We start from the raw sequence: 17,171 nt of genomic DNA, 5'->3' as shown, positions 1-17,171 counted from the left end.
TTATCTCAGGGATTTGAGCAATTAAGCTTTAATTATCCCATTAGTTGCCTTAGCTATGTGGTAACTAGATTTTGTAAGTTTGTATAAATAACAGGGATTTAGATCACTGCAGATCGGGCAGATATCTTTTGAAACAATTCTTGAAATGGAAAAATAGGAATACAAAGTTGGTCCAAGAAACCATTCTCTAAAACTAGCTTGGGTTTTGGAATTTTCTTTTGTTCATATCTTTCAAACGAGAGTATTCAACAATCAATAACAGACAGTTGACAAAGACTAAGATAGGTCATACTTATCACTTCAAGATATCTAAAACATGAAATCTGTACAAACAAATAAGGTTCAAAAGTAACCGAACACAAATGTATCATTGCTAGCCAAATCACAGCAACTGACTCATTCAGAAAGGATAGAAATGGGATCAAGATCCTCACTTGATAACTCCAGGTCTATTGATTTGTTCCCTTCTGGCACGAGAAATCCTCCTGGGCACCTCCGTAGTCAATGCATACATCTTCACAGGAAATAATTCCTCGGGAAATCCCTTTTGGTCCTAAAATCACGAGCACAATAAAATAGAAGAAACTCGGTAATTGACAGGAGGAATAACACAGGGTTGAAGTTTGCAAGAAAGTGAGTGCACATGTAATAGAATTATACCGAGTTATAAGGAGTGTTAATGGATTGAGTTGGGACATGTTGGTTACAAGTTTATTCATATTCAATCTAAGTAACCCAATCCTTTATAAGCAAGGTAAGCTTCTCTTCACACTGCTATTGAATTGGCTAACTAGTTCACATTTCATTTGATTTTTTTCATCAAATAAATGCAAATTAAATTCCTTTATGGAATAAGTTCCGGAATCCAGTAAGAATTTGCGAGCAAGTTGCAAGGTAAGCTACTAAGACCTGTCAATCGTGGTAAATAGCAATGTGAACGTGAACCATAAAAGGTGCACTACCTATCAACTGCATGCTAGTTGGAAAGTAGTTACTCTCTCCAATTCTTAGCAAACAACCGCTTTTGTTCATTTCTTTAGGGTAGTGAATAAACCAAGTATAGTGAGGTAAAGCAGGAATGTTGATAGCACTAGTTTACAACTTCCTAGAACTAATAACTCAATTCCAATATTTTGAGATCAGAAGGCATCCTGACTGGAAGGAAAGAAATCTAAGAGCCTCTTGTGAACATATCCAGATGAGTCTCATTTATAATTAATGTCTTGATATTTGAAGTGACTTCCACAGATGTATTTATGAAACAAAAATCGATTAAAATAAAATAACAACCGAGAAAATCATTTTGCAATCTGGTTTGATGATGAAACAGATGGAAAAAAATAAATAAATAAAAGTAGCATTGAATAGACTAAACCAAATGCATAGTCACTTTACCCTTGATTTAAATGGATAGAGTCCGCACTGATTGAATAGATCTTTATAGTATGTATCAGATCTTGTGATGCTTCGATCTTCTTTATCTAATATGAATCCTGCAACAAGATACAATACGTGAGTTTTGATATGTTCATTTTAATTTTCAGCTAGAATGGTCCCACTGGAAAGGTCGATGAGGCAGACATGCTCTTTAAATACATAAGGTTTTTCTTTTTCTGGAAAGAAACAGAAAATTCATTGAGAACAGAACAATGAAAATCATTTTCATTGAATGCAGATATCAGATATTGAAATTGAGATAATATATCTTTGTAACTAGACAGCATAATATTCATAACAAAAAGAACTGAAAATGGCAGGTACCAGATCTTGCAATATTTTCCTTCAGAACGAAAATTCCGCCAGCCTTTAGGCCCAACTGAAAGTAAAGAGCCAAAATAGGTCATAAGTCTACCTGATGACAGCATTCATAGCATTCTTAATTCTTAAGAGTTAAATCCAGTTATCAATTTTTTTTTAATAAGAGTAATCAGAAACATGAAACTTTTGATTAATTGCAAGGTGTTTCAGAGACATGAGAAATTGATTAATTGTAAGATGATGCTATCAGAAACATGAACGACTATCGATGTGAAAGGAAAACTGAAACAGTAAGAGAAAAAAAAAAGAACCACAATAATTCATGTTCAGAAACGACCTTATCATTTACAAGAAGCACCATAAGACTCACTTAGAATGATTTTCAAGCCAAGACCAAAAATATAATGATCATTTCATCTTTTTGTGTTACGAGGTGTCTAAGTTTGTTTTTTCAGGAAATCAGTTCAAAGCCATTCTTGGGAAGTTTGAACAAAAGGAAAAAGTATACTTGAACAAAAAAAAAGGCAAGAGATCCAGAGGAGGTTTGAAAACTACAGATGCCAGTTTGCACCTTTTTTTTCCTTTTGCAATAATGATGATTTTCTCGTCCACGCCAACTCAAAGTCCTTTTTGTAAACAAACCTTAACCTAGGTGGATATATCTTGTCTATCCTTGTGTTTCCCACTTTCTTGTGAGAAACGACTTCCTTTGTTGATTATCGATACAATATTAAGGATTTCTATGTTCAGTATAAATGATCAAAAAGGTATTTCCCTTTGATATTAATTGAAATATTGAAATTTTCATGCATAAAGTTATTTGGGATCTTTCTTAAACTATATATATATATATATATATTAGTAACATGTTAGACATGACACAGACGGAGTTTAGATGAGTATTTAGCCTTGATTACAGAATTTTAAGTTTGAGTCCGAATAGAGCCTTCAAGCTTCCATTAACAGTAAATTTTGTCGCCAGTATGTCTATTGACATTTTCACATCTTAGTCTCTAATGTGAACATTATATTGACATTTTAGTAACTAATTCAAAATATATCATCCACATTAGAAGAACCACACAACAAATAAAGGTGGGGGAAAAAAAAAAGGTAAGAGCTAATGTCAGAAAAAAATTAGAAGATCTAAATATCTGAAGGGTTACTGACAGCTAGACCACTTTACAGCCAAAAGGCCCCAAGAAATGGTAAATAACTCAACTAACAAAATTCTTCAGAGCTTGATTCAAGAAAAAGAGAACAACTTACCTTGGCTCTTTTAAAGAACGAGATAAAGTCCTCATCAGTGAGATGTCCAATACACCACTGAACCCAAATAACATCATATCTTCCTGCATCTGGCGTGAATTCCTAACAGTCGAGAAAAATCTAGATGTTTTAAAAGAGCGATAACGGGTTGAGCCAGTTACAAAATCAAGAAACATCCAGCCAAATACATGAATGTCAAAGATAATTCAGACAGATGGGCATTTGGCATTCAAAGTTTACCGCTGAAGATCAAATATAAACAGACAGGAAAATGGAGAAGATCCAATGGCGCAGTAGCATCTACTACGATACTAATAGCAACTTATCACATAAAACTCCTCAATACAATGTCTTACCTACTGGACGTTGTACCTGTATTCTGTGACATCTACACATATTGAAAGTTGTTTTCCAGTTTTTTTACTTATTTATTTAATTTCAAGAAATACAGGGCGTGGGGATTAAACCTCCGACCTCAAGAGACAGAAGTACTGTCTAAGCCATCTAGCTATACCCATGTTTGCAATTGTTTTCCAGTTTCTTATAACTCGTTCCTTTTCAGTCGCATACTAGAGGATGGTGTGAGTTGGAGGAAAAAGTTTAAGAATAGGCTCTTTATACAAAAAGCAGAATTCCTTTCACATCCAAAAAGGTACATAGATTACCAAGTACCACCTAAAGCAGCAAAGAGAAGAGCTTCAGCATACAAAACCACAGAATATAACAAATTTGCTAATTTTGCATTTGTTGGATATCACTACATTACATACTACCTGTAGCGGCACGCAAAAGAAGTTAGTGGCTTTGTGCAGATCAGAGGCCCCATTATTTTCAGGAGCCAAGCTTTCACGGGCAGCCTCTAGGAAATGTGATACAGGTTCAAGAAGATCAACCTAAGGCTCAAAAAAGGATAAATAAATAAATAGACTTTTTGTAGGGGTAAGTTCGTATACTAGTAGACCAAAGAGATTATGAGTAAGAAAAGTACATGTTATAATATTTTTTTCAAATTGAATGCAACGCATTGATTTCAGAATCATGAAAATCTATATCAAAGCATAACATGATACATCAATCACCAGAAAACCATTTATTGAAGTCAAGGAAATGAAACAAATAGCTGAACCTCAATAATGGTATCCTGAGAGATGTACGAATCTTTCGAACTGTCTGATCAGATTGCACAATCCAAAAACCAAAGCAAGCACCATTTCATAAATTTTACTCGACAAATCCCAAGATAGACAGATAAAAGGCAAGAAAGTAATATGGCAGCAACAATAAAGTAACTTGTATTATCTTACCTCATTAAAATATCTGATAAGAAGATTCTTCGTGACTCTCCCAATGCCAGAACCACAATCTGCAATAGCAGGCAGCTCCGGCATTAGTAAAACTACGTGCTCAGGTATAGAGCATTAACGACAAAGTAGTACAGCTCATCATATGCACGAACTAAACAAACTCGAGTAGGAATAAAAGTAAAAGAAGACTAAATTGTAAGAAAAGAAGTAGAGCATGTACTGAAAGCAGGTCATAAACAAAAATCTGGAATTCAAAAAATTAAGAAGTGGGTATAAACAGACATACCAAGAGCGACAAGAGGGCGGTCTTTTCCAGCAAGAGGGAAACGTTCGGCCAAAATTGATTTGAGAAAGACTTCACTGCCCAAGATATCGCCGTCGCTAACATGGCCATAGCCACCCAAAACCCCATTCACCGATGCCTCTACAGCTTGCCAGTAGCCTACGCCTTCACGATACCACTGGGTGCGCTTAGTGGTATCTCCGACCTGCTCCATCCACATCTCCTTTGCATTCTTGAACTCGTTGCCGTCTGTATCAGCACCGCTACCCTCCATTAGCTACGGGTACGGGTACGGGTACGGGTACGGCTACTCCTTGATCCTGCTTCGATGCCCAAAGCGTTGCCGCGCCTGGTGTTCCAGCTCCCGACCGTCCCTTTTTATGAGAAGTGCTCTGGTTTTGTTCCCCTTGCTTGGGTTTGCAAATTGAGGATACAAATGCAACCGAGCGTCCCGAGTGTGGAAAGTGATTAGTCCTCTAGTGTAAAATTTTAGAATTTATGCAATATTTAAATAAGAGCCCAACCCAAACATGCCGGGAATGGGGTTTTGTGTTGTTGTGGCCCAATTGCGATGATCTCTTCCTCCACCAATAATGCAATGCACCGTACAGAAACCCCAAACTCCCCCAACCTCATTTTCCACCATTATGAATTAGGGCAGATGGGGTCCCTCCCATCTTATTTTTTTGCTTTCATGGGAAAAGTAATTAATTAGTTAGGAAGTCAAAATTAGGGGTTTTCCCATACATTTGTGTGTGATTAATTAATCACAAAGTTGGTCAACTAAGCAATTAAGCAAACACTGATTACCCACTTTTAAACCATTTTAATACCGAAGTTAAGATGGAAAGTGGATTTAATTATAGATAGCATGCATATCTAGTGGTGGCTCACCCAACTCAATGGAGCCCATAATGCCTCCAAATCCCATCGATCAGCAAACCAAAAAATATATAATAATATTGTTTGTATGCCTCCTTAGCCTTTGAAGTGAGTTTGATCGCTGTTCACCAAGTCCGATGGATTTGACTAATGTTGGAAAACCCTATTTCCATTTCTGACGCGTTGTTCGAGGGGTTTAATGATTCATATTATGATGCAGGCCCAAGGGGAAGTCCAAGGAATATATATACATAGACCACAAGCCGGAGGAACACTCTTTTCCAGGTGCATCTGATAAGAAAACTCAATAGGCAACCAAAGACGGGAAAACAAAGAGGTGGGGGCGGGGCAGGCGAGGGATGATAGAAGGGATTGAATGATTTGATCCCCACTTCAAAACATGTTCATCATTATTTTCACTCACCTTTCCAATCACGTACTTCTTTTCACTGTTCAATCCCTTCTGTTCCTCGACTTTCTGTCCCATCTCCTCCTCATACACCAATATTCCAATAACACTAGCACTAACACTCGTCTGCTTCATTCAAATTTATTCTTCAATCCAATATCCAAACCTATATACTTTTGTTTCTTTTCCTTTTCTTTGGCACTGTAGAAATGTACCCAGATACCTATAATTTACTTGGAGGAAACAAAAAAAGGAATTTGTGAATTGAGGATCTTCATGGAAGTTGTGAATTGTTGTTGTTTTGAGGTGGTGGCCAATCAAAGGGAGGATTGAATGCAACGACGTCGTCTAACCCACCGCCCCCTTTGCATTGCTCTGATTTGTGGGGTTGAGTGAAGAAGAGGGTTAAAGAGTGGGTGTCTAATTCTTCCAAATCTGCAAAAAAATCATCACTTTGATTGTTGTTGGTGGTATTGCTTCCCATTGCAGGCACCCTATATTGAAACCCTTCGCTCAATTCATGATGCTCTTCTGTTTCAAACTGTTTCTCAATCTCCTCAACAACTTCTTCCTTAACCTTGTTATTTGATGATGATGGCGATGATCTTGTTGCTTCATTCTTGGTTTGATCTTCCTTGTGATCTTGAATTGTTGTTGTTGTTGTTGTTGGGTTTTGAGGCGTAGCGGGAGAGGGCTTTGAAGAAGAATTGTGTTTGGAGTGTTGGGACCTTGACGAGCCTGCTAGAGCGTTTCTCTGAGTTGGCCATGGATGGTTGTGCTCGGATGTGTAAGTAATCACCAGCATGTTGGGATCTGTTCTACTTCTCTCCACTTGCTTTCTGGCTGAACAACCCTTTGAGCTGCTGCATCTGTAGTACCCCCTGAATAAATGCATGCTTCTAAATTATGTACATAATCCTACAACATTGATTATGATTAGAGCTGAGACTACAATCAGTACGTCTCACTTAACCTTGTGTATCGTCGTCAACCTTACCATTTTAAAATACATCTACTATAGAGAGGGTCTAACCCTACTCTAACTAGTACCTTGCACCGTCTATTGACTGACTCTAATACCATTTGGAACCAAGTCACCGCTAACACGTTTTGTTCTCTTTGGACTTTCTATCCTAGGCTTCTACTCAAGATTTTAACACCGTTATAAGAAATATTCCGTTTACCTCTCCAACGAAAATGAAACCGACGAGGGAAGTGAGTGAGCATTAAAATGCAGAAGAGAAAGACGATGTAATGATAGAATTTGATGTATATGGTGAGGAAGCAAATTAGAGGAAGGTTTGAGATTGATAAAGATGATGAAGGGTTAAAAGAAAAAGATACCTAGGATAGGGAGAGCCTTTAATGGGTTTCTGACCATATTTCCTCCAAGCCCACAGATCAGAAGGAATAACTTCCCCATTTGGCCTGCTGCAGCTGCTGCTGCCGCTGCCGCCACCCACTGGAGCAGGAACACACACCACCTTCCTTGCTTGCCTCTTCCTAAACACCAACACACATACAGCCCATTCAAGACATTATATATTCTCAACCCTTTTTCTGGGGATTAAAAAAACCCTACTTTTACCATGGCTTGGTAGGAGAAGAGATGTGAAGGGGAGAAGGAATTAGGAAATTAGAAGGGGAAGAAGTAAGTGTTGGTGTCGGTGGAGAGATGTGAAGCATGCGTGAGAATACGTTGGAGGGTGTTTTGATAAGCTCATCATCTTCATCCACACCAAACACACTTCCTCTGTCCTCAACAAGTGGATCTCTGATGGCTGCACCACAAAAGGGATCCCCGAAACTGAATTCATCCTCTTCTTCTTCTTCTTCTTCTTCTTCTTCCAACACTTTAGATGAAAATTTCCAAGATTGTTCTGATGGGCAAAAGGGTTGGTGGTCAACGTCTTCTGATTTGCATCCATAACAACTACAACTACTTCTTCCTCCTCCTCTCACAATATCACTCAAATCGCCTTCGAAATTCTCCATCCAAAGCCACCTACACAGCAAACAGAAAACCCTTCATTTTTTTTGTCTTGTATGAGTAGGAATCGGCTAAGGAGAGGAGCTGGGGGTCGTGAATTTGGTCATTGCGGAAGCATCAAATCAAAAGGCTCCCACAAAACTGGCTTTAAACCCCACATTTGGCCTTGTTTGCATTGATGATTAAAATAGTCTACACATTAAATATAATAATTGAAGTGGAAAGTAGGGGGCCATTACATTAAATTAAAACCATATAATAAAATAAATATATATCTTCTTCATTCTGTGCAACTGCTTTAATTAGGATGTGATAGTGTATGATCTTCCATACAATTATTTTTCGTGACCCATTTTGTCTTGCTACCCACGCTAACCCTCAAAAGTTTGGTGTTAAAGTTATACAAGGCATTGGGTTGACCATGTTGGGATGAAGACTATATGTGAGATCCTACGTTGATTGGAAAAAGGATCGAAACATTTCTTATAAAAGTGTAGACGCGTTTTAAAACCTTGAGGGGAAGCCTGGGAAGGAAGAGCAATAAATATATAGAATATTGTTCAGCATCACTGACTTTATAGGGATTGATGTAAACAGATGTTTCATTGACAAACCTCTAATTCCTTTTATGTTCTCTTTACTTTTGACTTTCGCTCGTTTATTAAACTTTCTTAAACATTTTGTCTTCTATTTGTTGTAAGTGTTCGCAAAGTTGTAAGACTCTAACTTATCCTTTTTAACTTTTATTTTCTTGTACTCACTTTTCCTTTTTTATCTTCTCTATCACATGTCAAAAGACGAAACTTTTGACTCAACTTTAAGACATTATCAATTCTTGGACATCAAAAAAAGATCTTAGTACCAAGTGTTGTCGACCATTCCGGAATGTTCTAATTAGGAAGTAATTAAAAGTTAACAAATTTGATCCTTGATTGTTTCTAAATTTCACTTGATCAAAACAAGTCATGCCATGTTTTAAAAATATACATGAAATGAAATTGGAATTTGAATTAGTCCTTAAATCCTTATACACTATAACCACATTGAAGTTTTGATGCTATAATTCAGCAACATACTACACTACATTCCAATACCACAACTTAGAAATGACTTGAATCACTCCTCTCAAACACATCAGTGATGGAGGAAAATGCAGATTTCTTGAGCTGAATCAACTTAAATTCTGCTGGATTCTGGCTGTGAGTAGCAGAAGACTCCTGGCCATCTAATAACATTTGGAAACCTTTTTCCGCCGTAGGGGTTGGGAAAAAAATCCTAACTTTCTGTAAACTTCGAACTCACAAGAAGGCTAACTAGCCGGGTGAGAATCTATCGTTGTCAATAAAGATTGCAGAATCTACAACATTTTATACAATATCACACTTCTCCGTTCCCCTTCCTCCTGTAGTATAAAACGTATACCACCTCCCATTTGAGCTAAGCTAAGAGGCAAGTTGTGACTTGACCTTTCATTTCCCCCATCGCTTCTGCTGCTGTTGCAGTGATCCAGTTGAACGAGGTGATGGATCGGGGCTTTCCGAGACTTCGAGATGGGTTGGCAAATGATTAGGAAAACTTCTTTGAACAGGCTGCTCTGAAGAATCTTCTGTGGCTAAGAAAGGGGGGAGAGAGTCAAACAGAGAGGGCAGAAGGTAAGAATATGTTACGGAACCGAACAATGTGAATCAAAAAATTTGTGAATGTGTACCAAATAGAGTTGTAACAGATGGTCTCTTGGTCTTGTTAAGCTTTTTCCTCGTCTCAGCTGCAAGTAGAGATTGAAGCAACTATAATTCGTGTATTTTAAGAAACTGGTGGAATACGGTTCATGTGAAACATACTAACAGAACCATACATATCATAATGCTAGAACGAAACTACTTGGACTTGAATATTAACCGTATTGATATACTACTAACTGGGACTGCCCCATGTTCATTTGGAACTGAGTTGTTAGATTGAATGAAAGTAAGTAGATACATACTAATGCCAGACAAGTGGTGTTCGTTGACAATTTCAAAATTCTTGTACGTATAGCCAACAAAGTTTACATCCTTGGGTGAAAGCTTCTGCTGAACAACAAAAGCTTGTGTCAGTCGCTACAGAAAAAAAAAATAATAATAATAGGAGAAGGAACAGGGATGGTAAGATGCATATAGCCACAGTTCAAGAATAAACAATATAAATATTCTAGAGCAAGCTTTAAAATGAAAACCAACAAAATTTAGCATGAAAATCTGTGTCCTTGCATTGAAAATTTTGAGATTCTGTACCACTCAAGCACTTGTCAGGTTAACCAATCATATGGCATTTAAAATTAATGGTTGTTTGGACATGTTTTTACTTATTTGTAACAGTTTTGTATATAACGTTTTACAAAGATGTCCTTAAAAACATTCTACCAATCTTAGCAGAAGTGTTTTTTTGTTGCTATTAGGGATGCTTCAAAGTTCTAGTCCCATCAGCTACATTAAGTTTGTAGATAGATCATGGAAGAAAATATAAGTCATAACTCGCAATCTACCAGTAAACTATCAATGTCAAGTCTGAAATCTACAGAACTGTTGATAAAAATATTGATGTCAACAAAATTTCAAATAAAATTACGAGGATAACGTTCCATCAATCCTATGACATTCCAAATAATAGTAATAATAATAATATTGTCTGCCTCATGTCAATGACAAACTTTTTGATTCACAAAGATATCTGTGGAAGTATTAACATGTCAATGGAAACACAATTCCATCCTGGTAAACCTCATCAGATAAATTCCGAGCATCTTTTAAAATCAGTGATGATTGAAAAAAAAGAAAAAAAAAAAACTAGAGACATGCCAACTTAAGAGATTAAATATCTTAAGATTTTCTCACTTTCCAACACATTGAAAGAACAACTGTCAGCAAACATACCGGATCACTTATGTGTAGCTGAATGGAAGATTTAAAGGCTTCCCAGAACAAAGGAAAAATAAAAACAGACTTGCCTTTCTCAAAGGACCCGACTTTGATGGAGTATGACCTGGCACACCCAGCTGCATAACACAAAAATTCACTATAACAGCTGTTTTGATATCAATTCTTTTACTATCGTAACAAATTAATGCGATCCTCATTCAGATAGCAAAGTAACCAATAACTGGCCACTATACGGAAAATGATAATATACCTCTTCATACTTCTCAAAATTTCGAGTGTCTAACTCATCATGGATCTCTGGGATGATAACAGCTTCCATTTGATATAATTTATCCCATTGTATCCCTTTAAACCATGGATGCGCCTAACAAGGAGCATTCGTTGAGCCATATAATCAATTTAATAAATGGATTGAAAAGGATAAAGGAACTTATATGCTAACCTTAATTTCTATAGCTCCTTTGGTTCCAATCCTTTGCTCAACATTGCATAAAAGTTTGCAAATAAGATCTTTGGCCTCAATGGAAAGTTTTGCTTCTTTTGGGAATCTCAAATGAGTTCTCCAGTTAATGATCTGCACAACATACATTTACCATTTGTTTGATGATCATACTTAAAATCAGAAGTTAGCAGTACCATCATTCGTTTCATAGGCCAAAATATGTAACCTTGAAGATCTAATATTATGCCATAGAATTTTAAACATGTATTTTAACCATTTTCATTACCTAATCAAGAGAGCTAAGGAGAGGTCTATATGCCTACTGCCTATGTTCACAAAGTGTTGATTGCTCATACCTTTCTACAAGTAGACATTGGATCATCAGAATAGAAAGGTGGAAATCCCACGAGCATTTCGTACATAATTGCACCAAGGGACCACCTAAAAGAAACTTCTTATTACAATTTGATCAAGAACCATATTGAAATGATGTTAGACACAAGAAACAAGCATACCAGTCGCACTCAATTCCATATCCTTTCCTCAATAACACTTCTGGGGCAATATAGTCCGGCGTTCCAACAGCAGAATAAGCCTAAAACCAACACATTAATTAGAATGAAAATTATAATAAAATCACTAGGAAACTTATGTACACATACATATGAAGGGAGAAAGAGAATTTCGACAAAATATGCACACCTATATATACATAAGGATGTGAAATGGACACATTGATTTAAATTAAAAAGAAAAGGTTTATATCTTTTCTTCTATTAAAATTAACGAGAAAGTTGACAGGAAGCTAAAGCTGTTACTTATATTTTTCAACAATCATACGTCCATAGCCAACTAAGGGTACAGGATCTTGGGGTAAGATTGCCCCCACCTAAAAAGAAGTAAATATCAATTAAAATAATTTGAACAAGAGTTGGAATTTCATCTCTAGATTTACGACTAAATGGAAAGCTATGACGCCAAAATATCTGAATGATCAAAGAAAGAATGTCTGATAATTAAATTAAAAATAAATAAAGATGGAAGTAGGGCCCTGAATTTGAGTTGGAACTAAAAAATGCAATGTCAGGGACAAAAATTTCAACAGGCAATTTAGAATTCTCACCAGATGGTTGAATTATATATATTAAATTTCCATGCACCATATATCGGTCTGTTACTTAATCTTTATCTAACAAAGAAAAAGAACGAAAGAAGAGCAAAGAAGAAAATATAGTTGCTGTTCAGCAAGAAAAAATAAATCAACTCATGATCAATAAATTTTGATTGTGTTTCTCTTTGTCATTCTATTTATAAGACGTAGAAGCACTGTAACAAACAACTTTGAACATCTTCATGTCTGTAATAAAAAATCTATATCAAGGAAAATTCTGTCATATTCAAATGGAATGATACAAAAATCTGCAATAACCAGAAATGTAAGTCAGATGTTACACAGTTTGTTAATAAGAATTCTGGCCATGAACAAATAGTCAACGCCCAATTACGCTTCACAAGGATAAAATAATGGTAAATCTTGTCAAGCATTGTTTCTTGAATATTCCTTCATCCAACAAAATTTTGTTTTATAACATAGAATTAGAAATCTAACATTCAACTTCCCAACATATAAGGAAATGGAACTATGAGAGAGAGAGAGAGAGAGAGAGAGAGCACAAACCAATGTTCGTCTGTTCTTTTGCCAATGTAATAATTGCTCTTGTTGTGTTCGCTTTGGTACACTAATTTGACTATCAGAAGATCTGACATTCTGCCCCACTATATTTTCTTGCTCGGTGAGATTAGGGAAACTACTAGACTCCAAGGGTTTACACAACCCAAAATCTGAGAGTTTAATGTGCCCATAACGATCAAGCAGTAAATTATCCGGCTTGATATCTCTAAAAAGCAGAGAAAATTCACATTACTTAAATTTGTAAATGGCACTCAATGTAACAGTTTCTAAAAATTCTGAAATATAAATTATAAAAAATGAAACACTCATATGAGAAGAAAGAGATGCAGATAAGAAGCGTAAATATGAACCAACAGGGAATTTTAAGAAAACAATCTAGGGGAAGAACATGGTTTTTGTGCTGATAAAATGATACCAGAAATTTGAATTTGAACTATTCTATGTGATAATCATATCTTAAAATGTGAGGGGAAAAAATGAAAAGTAAAAAATAAAAATCCAACATCCTAGAAATGGACAGTTGCGACTGTGGCCCAGTTCATGCAACCGCAGAGATCTTCCAATATGTACCACAAATAGTTTCTTTTGCTAGAAAGGCATAGTAGAAACAGTGGCTGCTTGGCCAGCTTTTCCAAGAAAGGAACGCTTAATCTTTTTATTATAAGCAAATTCATATTCAAACATGATTAACAAATAGTAAAACCACAAAATGTTTTTTCCAAACACTTCCTGAACAAAAATGCAAGAAGGTTCAAGTGAAACCAATCACTAGCCATCAACGAAAGCTAGTTAAGACAATTGTTTATTTTATCAACCAAATAAAGATTGAGCAAAAACCATGACAAGAGCAAGCTATGGAAGATTATTGAAAGAAGAAGAAGAAGATATAAAACCTGTGAATGTAATTATGCTTGTGAATGGACTCTATAGCAAGGACTGTTTCCCCAACATAAAATCTAGCCTCATCCTCCGTCAAAATGTCCTTGCGCATTAACAGAGTCATCATATCACCTCCAGGAAGATATTGCATTATAAGATACAAAAAATCCTCATCCTGAAAGGAGCAGTATAACTTCACAATGTAGGCACTGTCAACCTCTGCTAGAAGATTTCTTTCAGCTTTGACATGTTCCACCTACAACAAACAAAATAAAATACAAGAGTCAAATATCTGCAGAATCAAAGGAGAATTATTTTCATCTTCCTATTCCCTTAACTTTATTTTCTTTCCAGAAGGATCTGAAAAATAAAAACCGAAACAAACCCCTACTTTCTCTAACCATTTGGCATATGATCACATGACTAAAGTTGATGCTACAAAAAGCTCTGTACTACTGATCACCATTAACTAAAATATTTGAAATAATGTCAATCCATCATCAAAAAATTTAGGGCCAAGGTTTCAGAAATACCTGCCCCCTGCGAAGCATCTCAGACTTCTTAAGCTTCTTCATTGCATACACGTGACCTGTGGCCTTTTCTCTACAAAGTCTAACCTGCAAAACAATATAGAAAGAATAACTATTATAAGAACCTCCCCAAAAAAAAAATCATAAGAAGATCCCGTGTATGTAAATCCTTGCAGATGTACATACTTTCAATAGCCTACATGTATGTTTTTGTACTATTATCATTGAACCGAGATATAAAAAAAAAAAAATTAGACAACAAACAAACAAGTGTAAAGTGAAAGCGAAATGAACACTGGTTGGGATTTAAAAGTTCATATAGTAACATGACAAAGCTGTTAGAAACATACCTCCCCAAATGCCCCCCTTCCTATAATTGTCAAAAGTTCAAAATCATCAACACCCATTTTATGTCTACGAAGACGCATGTACTCGGTCTCCTTCTGTTCTAAATATTTAAGAACGTTTATTTGGTCTTCCTCAGAAGCATCGGCATCAGCAAGCCTCCTCTCCAACACCCAACGTCTGCCAAATGTCAAGAGTATAATTAAAATATAGCTATACATGTCTATTAACATAAAAAATAAAAATAAATGAATAAACGTTGCTTCAATTCCAGGGTTAAATACGTTAGTACTATTAGCACCGACCAACTGCCTATTCTAATGATTTCCCACTCGTTCAAAATTAAGAGTAAGATCACTTCCATATTATATCTGGTATGAAACGAACCAAATAATCCAATGAAAGGATAAAAACATTATATTCACTCAATATAAGTGCATATATTTATAAATATGAATTCTACGACCCCTCACAGATTTTATTCCAAGTACTCGATCCCATGGAAAGCCAATAAGTGTAACCAGACCATTTGAACATAAAAAAGTATACACAAAAAAATACCTCTCCTTCCTATCTTGCAATGACTTCATTTGAGATTTGTAATGGTTTTCGATATATTGCTTGGCAACCTCCACTTTCTGTTTTGTCGCACTTGAAGGTACATCTTGAACCTCATTCTCACTTACACTCTCCTTCTTTTCTTTATATTGGAACTTCTGAAACCAACTCCTTGCTGAATCCATAATAACTCTTTCAGTCACGATCAGGCATTATTATTTTCCACCTGCTTATATAAAGAAGTACAATAATGGTTATTGTTTCATGATATAATTGGATCATTTCATATTGATGAAGAACAAGGATAAAATACCAAAAAGAGAGAAAAATCTGCCGATGATGAAACTGTGCAATACAAAAGAATACAAATGTCTCATGATATGAAATAGATTGAGAATTCTGAAGCCATCCCTATAACAGTAGAAGGCGCAAGAACACCAAATGATCACTATATTCTGGTAATTTACTTAGGTTCACCAAATTATTCTTCCCGCACTCGCCAACCTATAAAAAAAAAGTTCCGCGCAAAGGATTGCAGGGATGCGGATTAAGTTTATAAATTTCTTGACGCTGATAATCCTACTCGTTCCCAAAATTTATATCCTTACAAACCAGATAGCTCTATGATGCATGTTCATGAAATTTTCTTATAAAATTAGATCCCTCAAATTCAAATTCTCTCGAGTCTTGATCACAAGCTGCCATGATTGACCATATACTGCTTCGGCAAATACATATTACATAAAAACGTCTCCGATGAAGAACACAATCAATTATGTTTCTTCAGAATTAAAAGAGCAATAATAATAACAACTCAGATGAAGGCCCATACGTTAAATCAATAACTGCTCGTAATCTATAAAGAACCATCCAAAAAAGAAAACAAAAATTATGTACCCCCCATCGCGTCGCCAAACCAAAAGTAGGGAAACAAAATAACCTGAGGGAAGAAGACGACCAAAAGAGCACTGTTGATGATCGGAGCCTCAACCCCGGGTGTCTCTTCTCTCTCTGTTTCTCTGTGCGAGAAGTGCTTTTGAAGGCTGTATTCGTTGCAGTAGGTGATCCGCTTGCTCCACGGAGATTAGAAAAGAAGAAAATCCAAAAGAAATGGAATGGGAATAACAAATTGAGTAGTCAATTCAGGTGCGGATAAAGCAAATTGATTAGTGTAGAGTGAATTGTGCAATTAGAAACAATTGGGCGGCACGATTGATTAGGAGCAAACTCGATGGAATTTGCGGATAAAATAATCTTTACTTGGTGGAACTCACAGTGACGTTGACAAGGGAGCTGCTGTCCGCTGAAGTCCACTTTCGGAAACCGCCTCCGGCGCGACGGAGTTGAATAGCGTTGACGATACAATCAAAGGGTACCAACACGTGTCCCTTACCAAAAGATTGTGGCCGGCTACGTGCGACCACGTCGGCTCGGGCTCAGCCAGCGGATGATTGGGTCTACCAATCTCCACCGCCCACGTGTTCGATTGATTAGACTCGGTTTTCCGTCTCCCCGTTCTCCTTTTCAAACCGCCTTCCATTTTCGACCCATTGTTTTCTTTTCTTTTTCCTTTTCTTTCTAAAATTAAACTATAAATATACTTTTCCATATAACCAAATTGAAAATTAAATTAAAAAAAATTTCAAGTCAGTAAATAAACGAACAGTTGTATTTAAAAATAAATTTGAAAAGTTTTAGTTTAAAATTTTATTTTCTTTATTTAGAGATTAAAAAAATTGTATGGGATATGTATTTGAAAGGATCAAACTCAGAATGGATCCAATTTGCCGGGCTCATTAAAATCGTGTTTTTAATTAATTAAACTTAAACCGCCTCTGAACCAATAAAAACTTGCATGGTGACGTCAGTAAAGCTATTACAAAATCAAAATAATCGAGTCAAATTCCATAA

General features: G+C 36.2%; 3 protein-coding genes across 7 annotated transcripts; all 3 read right to left on the bottom strand.

Annotated features, from left to right (window-relative positions):
• Positions 1 to 198: 198 nt before the first annotated feature.
• Positions 199 to 5,050, bottom strand: LOC111477809 (alpha N-terminal protein methyltransferase 1-like). The gene is made up of 7 exons (XM_023121709.1): positions 4,618 to 5,050; positions 4,332 to 4,390; positions 3,801 to 3,920; positions 3,028 to 3,129; positions 1,762 to 1,816; positions 1,396 to 1,493; positions 199 to 553 (listed from the first exon to the last, which is right to left on the bottom strand). The coding sequence occupies exons 1-7, from the start codon at positions 4,886 to 4,888 to the stop codon at positions 431 to 433; spliced, it is 828 nt and encodes a 275-aa protein (XP_022977477.1). The 5' UTR covers positions 4,889 to 5,050; the 3' UTR covers positions 199 to 430.
• Positions 5,051 to 6,015: 965 nt separating this feature from the next.
• On the bottom strand, positions 6,016 to 8,035 carry LOC111477801 (probable WRKY transcription factor 14). 2 transcript variants are annotated; one of them, XM_023121696.1, is made up of 3 exons: positions 7,494 to 8,035; positions 7,250 to 7,408; positions 6,016 to 6,786 (listed from the first exon to the last, which is right to left on the bottom strand). In XM_023121696.1, the coding sequence occupies exons 1-3, from the start codon at positions 7,898 to 7,900 to the stop codon at positions 6,180 to 6,182; spliced, it is 1,173 nt and encodes a 390-aa protein (XP_022977464.1). In that variant the 5' UTR covers positions 7,901 to 8,035; the 3' UTR covers positions 6,016 to 6,179. The 2 variants fall into 2 exon arrangements, with proteins under 2 accessions (XP_022977464.1, XP_022977465.1); XM_023121697.1 differs by having other exon boundaries at positions 6,016 to 6,774.
• Positions 8,036 to 8,879: 844 nt separating this feature from the next.
• Positions 8,880 to 16,614, bottom strand: LOC111477991 (serine/threonine-protein kinase tricorner-like). 4 transcript variants are annotated; one of them, XM_023122032.1, is made up of 14 exons: positions 16,201 to 16,614; positions 15,264 to 15,486; positions 14,708 to 14,882; positions 14,361 to 14,444; positions 13,842 to 14,083; positions 12,934 to 13,153; positions 11,771 to 11,850; positions 11,612 to 11,696; positions 11,256 to 11,387; positions 11,064 to 11,177; positions 10,882 to 10,929; positions 9,880 to 9,967; positions 9,604 to 9,660; positions 8,880 to 9,501 (listed from the first exon to the last, which is right to left on the bottom strand). In XM_023122032.1, exons 2-14 carry the CDS (start codon positions 15,443 to 15,445, stop codon positions 9,365 to 9,367), a joined length of 1,644 nt encoding a protein of 547 aa, XP_022977800.1. In that variant the 5' UTR covers positions 15,446 to 15,486; positions 16,201 to 16,614; the 3' UTR covers positions 8,880 to 9,364. The 4 variants fall into 4 exon arrangements, with proteins under 4 accessions (XP_022977800.1, XP_022977798.1, XP_022977797.1 ...); XM_023122030.1 differs by having other exon boundaries at positions 8,880 to 9,507; positions 15,264 to 15,489; positions 16,201 to 16,611; XM_023122029.1 differs by having other exon boundaries at positions 8,880 to 9,507; positions 16,201 to 16,610.
• Positions 16,615 to 17,171: the final 557 nt, after the last annotated feature.

This window comes from Cucurbita maxima, unplaced genomic scaffold (genome assembly GCF_002738345.1).
Source record: "Cucurbita maxima cultivar Rimu unplaced genomic scaffold, Cmax_1.0 Cma_Scf00004, whole genome shotgun sequence".
Taxonomy (NCBI): Eukaryota; Viridiplantae; Streptophyta; class Magnoliopsida; order Cucurbitales; family Cucurbitaceae; genus Cucurbita; species Cucurbita maxima.
The sequence above is the reverse complement of the archived record's forward strand: the minus strand, read 5'-3'. Positions and strand labels throughout refer to the sequence as shown.